Source organism: Cucurbita moschata, unplaced genomic scaffold (assembly GCF_002738365.1).
Source record: "Cucurbita moschata cultivar Rifu unplaced genomic scaffold, Cmos_1.0 Cmo_Scf00001, whole genome shotgun sequence".
Taxonomy (NCBI): domain Eukaryota; kingdom Viridiplantae; phylum Streptophyta; class Magnoliopsida; order Cucurbitales; family Cucurbitaceae; genus Cucurbita; species Cucurbita moschata.
In genome coordinates, this window is record NW_019268517.1 from 8,321,250 (window position 1) to 8,331,509 (window position 10,260).

The following is a 10,260-nucleotide window of genomic DNA, read 5'->3' on the forward strand; positions in this document are numbered from 1 at the left end:
AAAAAAAAAAAAAAAAAAAAAAAAAAAAAAAAAAAAAAAAAAAAAAAAAAAAAAGATTTTTCGATCCACAACCAATATTTATTATTCGAGCCTTGTCAAATTCCCTCGGCTTAAACTCAAGCTGGTGTGAAACCGCCGAGTTGATCGTGTGGGGTCAAACTAGAGATTTTGAATCCTCCCCTTACTCCAAACTTGTCTCTAAATAATTTTTTTATTAAAAATTTCTAAAAATTATATAATATAGATTATAATTTTTTTTTATATTTTTAAAATTCATGTATTTAGAGATAATAATCTTATATTTATAAATTTAATTTATTTAGTTTGTATGTATTTTGTATATTTAATTTAAATATGGAACAATTTCTTCTCCTTCGGGTGTGGTCTTCTTCCATTGGAGATCAGAGCTGAGAATCAATGGAAACCCAATCAGAAGCCGCAGAAGAAAGCATAGCGAGCATCAAAGACAAGCGTCTGCAACTCGAAGCTCGCATTGTAGCCCAACACACGAACCACTTGGAGCTTCTCTCTTCTGTTCAAGCTCAAATTCCTGGTATTGTTTCTTCTCTCGATCTCTCTCTCAAGCTCGTATCCTCCTTCAATGGCCGCTCCTTTACTCCCACACCGGTTCTCCCTGAACCCAAGAACAAACCCTCTAAATACCCTTTGTCGAGTAGTGATGCTATGCTCCATAAATCCCGCCCTAATCTTCTTCCGTCAGGAGAAGCGAAACCCGCGATTCAGAAGAATCGGAATGCGAAGTCGTATCCGGAATTGAATTCCGATCGTAAGCGAGTTCGCCAGCCTGATGGCGGGAAATTTTCGATTGACGATAGTAGAAGCCCTTTGTCGGTTGTGCGGTCGATGGTGGCGGTTTGTTTACTCGAACGGGTTCATTTTACGGCGATTGATTCTTCGACGGTGTTGAGGAAATTGGAGAATGATCAGAAGGCTACGGCGGCGGAGAAGGCGGCGTTACGAGAATTAGGGGGAGATTCCGGTGCGATATTGGCGGTGGAGATGGCTTTGAGGTCGATGGCGGAGGATAACGGCGGGGTTGAATTGGAGGAGTTTGTTGTGAGTGGGAAGTCTCGAGTGATGGTGTTGGGGATTGATCGTACTCGACTTATGAAGGAATTGCCTGAGAGTGCTGATTTTCAGACGCAGGAATTGAACTCGGGAGAGGGTAACTCCGGCCATAATCAGAACCAGCAAGTGGTGAGTGGTGGTGGTGTGGATGTCAATGGCGGAGTCTTTGGGATGGGAGGGCCAATGCCGAGGCCGATGCCGGAGATGTGGATGGGGCCTGGAGACCCCAATATGCAGGGACTATCACCCATGTTTCCGGGCAGTGGACCTGCAGGGTCAATGGCTGGAGGAAGGGGTGCCCCTAGGATGATGGGAATGATGGGGATGCCTAGAGGGATGGGACTCCCACCATTGCACAGGCCATTGATGGGGCCAAATGTGCCCATGGGTGGCCCCAATTCAATGCCGCAGAAGCCTAAATCTGAGGAGGATGACATGAACGATCTCGAAGCCTTGTTGAACAAGAAGTCGTTTAGAGAATCGCAGAAGTCGAAGACTGGTGAGGAGCTCTTGGACCTAATTCACCGCCCAACTGCCAGGGAAACTGCTGTGGCAGCAAAGGTATAATCTAGATTCATCACTTGTTTTCTGTGGCATGGATTCAGATTTTGCTATGATTCTATCGTTTATGTTAGCTAAGTCCTTGGTTATTGTTTGAAAAGTATATACATAATCTACGTTCATGGCTTCTTTTCTGTGGCATGGATTCAAATTTTGCTTTGTTTCAGAGGTCCTTGGCTTTAAACTTTTAAGCACACACAGATTGCTTGAAATATGATGTAAATCATTGTTCATGGCTTAAATTTCGCTATGTTCTTGTCATTTCTGTATGAGTTCTTAGTTTTATCATTTGCTAACCTGATATATTATTATATAGCAAGGAATGCCCTTATTGCAATTCACAATTTCTTAATTTGTTCTCCAGTTTAAAACTAAAGGTGGTTCACAACTGAAAGAATACTGCTCATCCTTAACAAAAGAGGACTGTCGGCGTCAATCTGGCTCTTACGTCGCGTGTGAGAAGGTTCGTACAAACTCTACTGTGAAGTGTAGACATTAATTTGCTTATAATATAAGTGACATGTTTCCATTTTCCAAGATCTTGATTCATGGTGTAGTTGCACTGAAATTTATTCTCAAATTAATGCTGTAAAAGCTGATTCTGCTTAGTTTTTGCTTTGTGAAGAAACGGATTAGATCATTAGAATAGCATAACTGGCTTGTATTAAAGTGAATTGCTACTTTTCCATGCAATCTCCTCCCTCTCTTGGTTTTGTTATACTTAGTTCTTTTAGAAGCTTTTTAAAATATCTTTGAGAAGATCGCCACGGAATCCTTTATTTTCTCTGTACCTATTTCTCATGTTTTGGGTTATTATCACAACATATCAAATAGAATTAACACAGAAGAATTACAAGTAATGTAGTTTTGAGTTTATAAATCATAACTATAGATAGTTGGATGATGAAAGTCCCACGTCGGCTAATTTAGGGAATGTTCATGGGTTTATAATCAAAGAATACTCTCTCCATTGGTATGAGACCTTTTGGGGAAGCCTAAAGCAAAGCCATGAGAGCTTATGCTCAAAGTGGACAATATCATACCATTGTGAAAAGTCGTGTTCATCTAACATAGTATTAGAGCCATGCCCTAAACTTAGTCGTGCCAATAGATTAGTAAATCCTCAAATGTCGAACAAAGGACTCCAAAAGAAAAGGAGTCGAACCTCCTCGAAGGCATAGTAAAAAATGACTAAGACTTCAAAAGAAAAAGGAGTCGAGCCTCGATTAAGGGGAGACGTACTTTGTTCGAGGGGAGATGTTGGATGATGAAAGTCCCATATCGGCTAATTTAGGTAACGTTCATGGATTTATAATCAAAGAATACTCTTTCCATTGGTATGAGGCCTTTTGGGGAAGCCCAAAGCAAAGCCATGAGAGCTTATGCTCAAAGTGGACAATATCATACCATTGTGGACAGTCGTGTTCATCTAACATAGTTGAGATATTATTGGCTCAGTATTTTTCCGAGGCAAAGGTCAAGTTGGTGGGCAGATTGATCTAAGTTTGAGTGGTGTCGAGACGAACCATACTTGTACTGTGTAAATTATTATGCTGTTAGCTTTCAAGACCTATGGCTTTGCTTAGTTTATCCTTGTGAAGAAGTCCCAAAAACATATCTTGTAGTTGAGTCAGGAAACCCAATATCTTAGTCGGCTTCTGCAATGAACTGGGACTGAAGGCGGCCTGTGCCCTTTACTTTTAATGAGAAAAAAATAAACTGAGAATTGATAAGCAATTTGTTTGTTCTTATTTAAGTTTGAACTCTCCCACTTATTTCACTTATAAAATGTTTCACATTGTTGTACTCGTCACAAAATGAATCGATTAACTTCACTAATTATTACCTACAAACTTTACAGGTTCATTTTCGGCGAATCATTGCCCCACATACTGACATCAATCTTGGTGACTGCTCTTTTCTTGATACCTGTCGGCACATGAAGGTAAATATTTATTTCATGAGCATCGTCTAGTAATGAAATATCAACACTCTTAGTTTTTGTCTTGGGGGCAATCCTTCGCCCAACTCTCTCACACACACAATATATGAGGACAGAGAGGTCTATTGGTTAATGTGTTAATGATGGTACTATATTGCATTTTCTCCAGACATGCAAGTATGTCCATTACGAACTTGATCCAATTCAAGATGTGCCACCTATGCTGATGGGAGCTGGATCTGTTGCTCCTCCCAAACAACTAAAGCCTCAGCGAGCTGAATATTGTTCGGAGGTAGAACTTGGTGAATCACAATGGATTAACTGTGACATTCGTAATTTTAGAATGGACATTTTGGGGCAATTTGGAGTGATTATGGCAGATCCACCGTGGGATATCCATATGGAATTGCCTTATGGAACAATGGCTGATGATGAAATGCGCAATCTCAACGTTCCTGCGCTACAGACCGATGGTCTGATTTTTCTTTGGGTCACTGGGCGTGCAATGGAACTTGGAAGAGAATGGTGTGTGCTCACTTCTTATTGCCTGTTGGCTATAATAATTGTATAATATGTTCTTTCTGTTTGTATTCAAAATTATGCTCTTTATGTACAATCATTAATGTGTTGCTGAGAAGTTAATAATGTGCTGAATTTTTTTCTTTCATTTGGTTCACAAGCATATTACTTTGCCTTTGCAGTTTAGAACAATGGGGATACAAGCGTGTTGAGGAGCTTATATGGGTTAAGACAAATCAACTTCAAAGAATTATTAGAACAGGGCGGACGGGCCATTGGCTCAATCATAGTAAGGAGCATTGCCTTGTTGGAATAAAGGGAAATCCAGAAGTTAACAGGAATATTGACACAGATGTTGTTGTTGCGGAGGTTCGAGAAACAAGTCGTAAACCGGACGAGGTTAGTCTATCTCTCTCTCTTGCAAAACCTCCCCATCTGTTATTTCTTCAAAAGCTCACTTGGAATATTGTGATCGAACCCAAATATGTCGGAACATAAAAAGTAATCCAATGACAATGTTACTCCATGAGTAAGCGAGGACTTGGAACCTCCGTCTTTTGAGTGGCCACCCACTCCTAATTCCTAAAGTTACTAATCAATGCCTACCTTTTATGAGATCTCACATCGGTTGGAAGAGGAACGAAACATTTCTTATAAGGGTGTGGAGACCTCTCCTTAATAGACATGTTTTAAAACCTTGAGGAGAAGCCCAAAGAGGAAAATACCTGCTAGTAATGGGCTTGGGTTGTTACAAATGGTATCGGGAGCTAGACACCGAGCGGTGTGCCAGCGAGCACGCTGGACCCCAAGAGGGGTGGATTGTGAAATCCCACATCGGTTGGAGATCGGTTGGAGAGGGGAATGAATCATTCCTTATAAGTGTGTGGAAACCTCTCTCTAATAGACGCGTTTTAAAACTTTGAGAGGATGCCTTGGGTTGTTTACAAATGATATCAAAGCCAGACACCTAGCGATGTGCCAGCGAGCACGTTGGCCCCCAAGGTGGGTGGACTGTGAGATCCCACATCGGTTGTAGAGGGGAACGAAGCATTCCTTATAAGAGTGGAAATCTCTCCCTAACAAACGCGTTTTAAAACTTTAAGGGTAAGCCTGAAAAAGAAAGCCCAAAGAGGACAATATCTACTAGCGGTGGGCTTGGGCTATTACACCTTCATTCCTTCTCCTTCCTTTTATTTATAACAAGTCCCCGCTAATTACTTCTTTGCTATTACTAATATAACCTTAATACCGAATAATATCCACTATCCATTTGATAGGAGTTCAAAATATTGGGCAGGACATGGTAATTTTTTCTGTTTTCCCTTCTCATTTGAGCGATGGGGTTACAAAAAATTGCATCATGCCTCTAGTATGCTGCAGGAGCAGTGTTTTCATTTTATAGTGTTTGAAATGCTACATACACTAAAGTGCAAAAAACCCTTAATGAGTTGAGCACGAAGGCAAAAGGAAGGAACTTTATGGGGTGCACAATAGTAAAACATAGCTAAATTTTTGTTTATGAAAGAAAAAATATATATATATATATGTAGTAATATGGATAACAGGATACAAAAAGTGAAAAGCTGAGAATTTTTGGGACATATTTCTTTACTTTTGGAACATTGAGCTTCTGTACAAGGGTGCTCGGGAATCACTTTTTATCCTCAAATATTCACGCCTGCTTTATCCTACTACATTTAGTCAACATGAAAACATTATATAAGCAGTGATTTCAAATCCCGAGGTCAAGCGTACTCGGGCAGCTTTACGTAAGGCAGGATAATAAATCCTAGTAGTTGACCGCCATGGATTGAACGTTTCCTTCTTATTTCGTGAATGCCCTTATGACCACCATGCCAATTCATCATCAAAACCCTCCATAGGAGTTCCACATGCTTCATATTCATGTTTGTTTGATTCTCTTTTATCAGTTCAATAATGAGAACGTATCATTGCAGATGTACCCTTTGCTTGAGAGGATAAGTCCAAGAACAAGAAAGCTAGAATTATTTGCTCGCATGCACAACACTCATGCAGGGTATGTTTCATTTGTATTATCATTACTATTTTCCTTTCATGAAGGCTTCAAACGAGAGCATTTTTCAAGACAGAGAAACTATACCTTGCATTATGATCCACAAAACTTGTGAAAATTATTTATATACTAACGAAATCGATAAATCTGAAATTACTTGTTCCTTCAACAAATGTATTTACAAAATGGTGGCTGCTGGTGTTTCGTGAGTAAATTATGTATATGCACGACGAAACCGATAAATCTGAAACTAATTGTTCACATTTCACAAATATGTTTACGAAATGGTGGCTGCTGGTGTTAATAGATTCATTTCTGCATCGAGTTCTAGATGATATGTAGCACCATATGATGATTCTTTGTTGAATTGTTTTTCAGGTGGATATCTCTTGGTAATCAATTGAATGGAGTGAGGTTGGTTGATGAAGGACTAAGAGCAAGGTTCAAGGCTGCATATCCGAACGTAGAGGTCCAGCCAGCGTCCCCTCCAAGGGCTTCCATGGAAACTGATTCTGGGGCTGCCCAACTCAGGAGTCCCTTCGCAGGATCAGAATCAAAGGCAGCTTATGGGAACCCTACAATTCCTGAGGTACAATATGCAGTGACTACCCCAGATAAAGCCATTGCAGTAGGAGTTGACACGGCTAACTGAACCAAATCGCTCTAATCTATATATTACATGGGCTTTTGAATTGGTTCTGTATTGTTTTGTTGCTTGATTTGCGTCTGAAAGTTTCATGTTTTCTCTTATTTTATGTTCCTATATTTACATGCAGTAGGTGAAATGAGAAACACAATTTTGAATAAGATGAGAGAATTTTGTGACTCCTTTGTCCATTAAAACTTTCTTGAATTTAAAGAAAGACCTCGAGTTCACATGCTCCGGGTTGGGTTGGGTCGGGATTTTTGGTCATGATGGTTAATGTGGCGACGAGTGACCTTCCCGACCCCAAAGAAAAGGGACAATTGCAAGCAAAACAAATTTATGGAGTGATTAAATATGTCGGTTAATTTAGAAACCAAGTTGAGATTCCCATGTTATGAGTATTAGGTGGCTGGCATATGAAAATTAGAACTGACACGACCAAAACTACAGGGCCGCCTGAGAATTTTACACCTGAAAATCAGAGCCATTTCTTATAGGCAACACCATTAAACGACACAGATGAATTCAAACTCATCTAAGAACACAACAACGCAGGGATAATAATTGAGAAAAAGAATTCATTTCTCAAACTAGTATAACTCAAATGAATCTCAATGTATGAACGAACTCATTGGCTCAGAATCAAAAGCCCAGCAAAAGCAGCAACCAAGACAGGAAAAAATGAGAGTTTTGTTGACAATGAGGACGAGGAAGAGCTGGAATTGGCCATGGGAGCTGCTGGGATTCCACCAAAAACAGTGGGGTAAGAGGGGGAGATTTCAGGAAGTGCACCATCAGAAGATGGAGCGCTTGCAGAAGAACCATTTCCAGAAAGCACAGAGATATGAAGCTTCTGATTCTTCTCACAGTGGCCTGCAACTCCACTGGTGAAGAACAGATCCCCATAAGTAGTGATATTGAAAACAGAGTTACCATCTTTCATGGACAAGATTGGATCCTTGAGATTGCAGCTGTTGTACGATTCCTTTGTAACTTGAATCACTGAATCTTGGCTTGGTGGATACAAGAACACTGCAACACACCGCCATGGAAATCAGAAATCAGAGCAGCAGCAACAGCAGATTTAAGAGATGAAGAAAAACAAATGTACTTACTCAGAGAATCACCAATCTTGAGAGAGTGATATTTAGACCAATACATATAGATCTTTGGATTTTCAGAAGTGGGAAGACCCCATGAATCCAAATCTCCAACTTTGTACTGATAGCAGATTACACTATGGATCTGCAACAAAATCACAACATGCTGAAGAAGAAACCTAAATCTAAGAAAGCTCTCAAGAATCGCCATAAGAGCTTGTCTCAACCCACCACCGCCACTTTTTTTGCCTCCCCTTCCACAAATCTACCTGTTTCTTGACAGCCAAAGAGGACCCTTTTAAAAGAGGACGTTTTTACATCACAGCTTGCTGCTGTCAAGTATGGCAGCAGACATAGAAGGAGCAAAAAGGCCACAAACAGAAGGGATTTTACCACAATGACCCCACTTCTGAAACTCCTAGCTTGATCTATATTATGTATTTCAGTTTTGACTATAAAAATTCAGAGGGCTAAGATGGGAAAATGAGACAAACATTGATCAATGATGGCACGTGATTCTGACCAATGAGAACAGAGAGTACCAAGGCCAACCTGTCTCCTTTCACATGGCCTAAGGATTTTATATAGCAATATAATTATGAATCCTGTAGCAAGATCAAGATGTAAAAGTAAAGGCACAGAGAAGTCAAAAACTAAGAACTGAGGCAAAGATCCAGCAGAGAAGAAGAAAAAGGACACTGAAAATGTCTGTACAAACAAAAATGGAAAGCATTAGAAAGTGCATAACCATATATGAGCACAATTCATGGATACCCACATCAAGAATTGCATTTCCAAGCTCTACTTATGTACTAGAAAGAACAAGAAAAGAGGCAAAAAGATAAAGCATATTGTGAAGAAGGATAAGTTTCTTCATTCGCTCCAGTACTTATCTTCTTCATCCTCTTCCTTGTGAGTAAGAGGCTGATCCAAATCCTCAGAGTCTTCCATTTCGCTCATTCTAAACTTCCTCACATCCTCAACAGCAGCAGTTCTAAACAAACCAATATCAACAGCTCCAGAAATCATCTGATATCCACGCTTCCTCATGTCAATTGGCCCATCATGAGGCATTGAAAACCCACATAAGAAGGCTCCCTTCTCACCATTTTTACTTTTACTTTTGCTCTCCAAAACAGCCTTTTCTGCCTTTCTCATCATTTCTCTAACCTTCTTGTGTCCAGGGTCCCATAGATATCCCATGCTTCCACTCATGTCCAATGGCCCCATTTGAATGCAATCAACCCCATCCACTTCCATTATGTCATCTATCTTCTTCACCGCTTGCTCCGATTCAATCTGACACATAATCAGTAATTCGTCCTCGTAATTTGTCAAATACCCTTCGTCAATGCCGTATTTCGATGCTCTAACCACTGGATGGGCCGATCCACGGACTCCAGCGGGTGGGAATCTGCAATATGAAACAGCTTTTTTCGCATCTTTGGACGAATCGATCATTGGAAACATGATACCCTGCGGTCCTAAATCTAGGGCCTTTTTGGCCCAGGCGGCGGAGCTCTCGGGGATGCGGAGAATGGCTGGAGTTTGAGTGGCGGAGAGGGCGCGGAGACAGGGGAGGGCATCAGAGATTCCGCCGTAGCCGTGCTCCATGTCGACGACGACGAAATCGTAGCCGGAGAGACCGGCGATCTCGGCAAGAGTGGGGGAGAAGGAGAGGAGGAAGAGACCGTAGAGGGTTTCGCCATTGCGGAGACGGGACTTCAATGTTGGATTGAAGGCAAGCGAAGGGGCGGCGAAAGAACTCGAGGAGTCAATGGGAGATGGAATTGAGGGTTTAGAGGAGGAATTGGAAGCAATGGGGAAAAGGGTCCGGAAAGGAGAAGAGGATTTGGGGAATGGAGGAGCGAAGGAGAAGGAGAGGGATTTGGCGGTGGGGTGAAGCCTGGAAGAAGAGAGGAATGGAGAAGTAAGGGTGAAGGAAATTGAAGAAGCCGCCATTGTTGGAGGAGCAGAGCAGAAGGAGATCAGTTTGAGATGAGGAAGGAAGAGCAAACCGTAGATGAAGAAGATGAGTTTGGTTTAGGGTTTTATTTTTTTAAATATTTAATTTTATTATTTTATTATTATTGTTATTTTGTGAGAGATCATCCCTCCATAGTCATTAAGGTTCATGGGTTTAAATTAATTTTTTTTAAATAAAGTAATATGTTAATATATAAAATATTTATTTATTTTTAAATATTAAATTAAAAATTGTAATTTGGAATAATTTTTCCTCGTTAAATAAATATGTCAACAAAGCTAGACGAGATCCCTTTTCGTTCTTCAACCAGCAGTCCAAAAACCTTACCGCTAAACTGCCAGTTTTATAAACTTCAAGATCAAATAGAAACTTATCCTCGTA

General features: G+C 40.5%; 3 protein-coding genes across 3 annotated transcripts; 1 reads left to right on the plus strand and 2 right to left on the minus strand.

The window, feature by feature from the left end:
• The first annotated feature begins 358 nt into the window (after positions 1-358).
• LOC111453835 (N6-adenosine-methyltransferase MT-A70-like) lies at positions 359-6,971 on the plus strand. The gene is made up of 7 exons (XM_023095098.1): positions 359-1,650; positions 2,015-2,113; positions 3,512-3,595; positions 3,762-4,117; positions 4,294-4,510; positions 6,070-6,149; positions 6,525-6,971. Exons 1-7 carry the CDS (start codon positions 418-420, stop codon positions 6,796-6,798), a joined length of 2,343 nt encoding a protein of 780 aa, XP_022950866.1. The 5' UTR covers positions 359-417; the 3' UTR covers positions 6,799-6,971.
• A 284-nt stretch (positions 6,972-7,255) lies between these two features.
• LOC111453862 (mavicyanin) lies at positions 7,256-8,672 on the minus strand. Its single transcript, XM_023095139.1, has 2 exons — positions 7,908-8,672; positions 7,256-7,824 (listed from the first exon to the last, which is right to left on the minus strand). Exons 1-2 carry the CDS (start codon positions 8,101-8,103, stop codon positions 7,421-7,423), a joined length of 600 nt encoding a protein of 199 aa, XP_022950907.1. The 5' UTR covers positions 8,104-8,672; the 3' UTR covers positions 7,256-7,420.
• Positions 8,600-9,945, minus strand: LOC111453851 (2-keto-3-deoxy-L-rhamnonate aldolase). Its single transcript, XM_023095127.1, has one exon. The coding sequence runs from the start codon at positions 9,852-9,854 to the stop codon at positions 8,766-8,768; it is 1,089 nt and encodes a 362-aa protein (XP_022950895.1). The 5' UTR covers positions 9,855-9,945; the 3' UTR covers positions 8,600-8,765.
• Positions 9,946-10,260: the final 315 nt, after the last annotated feature.

Bases quoted from the DNA above. Each gene is read 5' to 3' on its own strand.
- LOC111453835 (XM_023095098.1), top strand. From the start codon at position 418: ATGGAAACCCAATCAGAAGCCGCAGAAGAAAGCATAGCGAGCATCAAA. The intron at 3,596-3,761 runs GTAAATATTTAT...CATTTTCTCCAG, and splicing joins ATACCTGTCGGCACATGAAG to ACATGCAAGTATGTCCATTA. The intron at 6,150-6,524 runs GTATGTTTCATT...ATTGTTTTTCAG, and splicing joins ATGCACAACACTCATGCAGG to GTGGATATCTCTTGGTAATC.
- LOC111453862 (XM_023095139.1), bottom strand. From the start codon at position 8,103: ATGGCGATTCTTGAGAGCTTTCTTAGATTTAGGTTTCTTCTTCAGCAT. The intron at 7,825-7,907 runs GTAAGTACATTT...GGTGTGTTGCAG, and splicing joins CAAGATTGGTGATTCTCTGA to TGTTCTTGTATCCACCAAGC.
- LOC111453851 (XM_023095127.1), bottom strand. From the start codon at position 9,854: ATGGCGGCTTCTTCAATTTCCTTCACCCTTACTTCTCCATTCCTCTCT.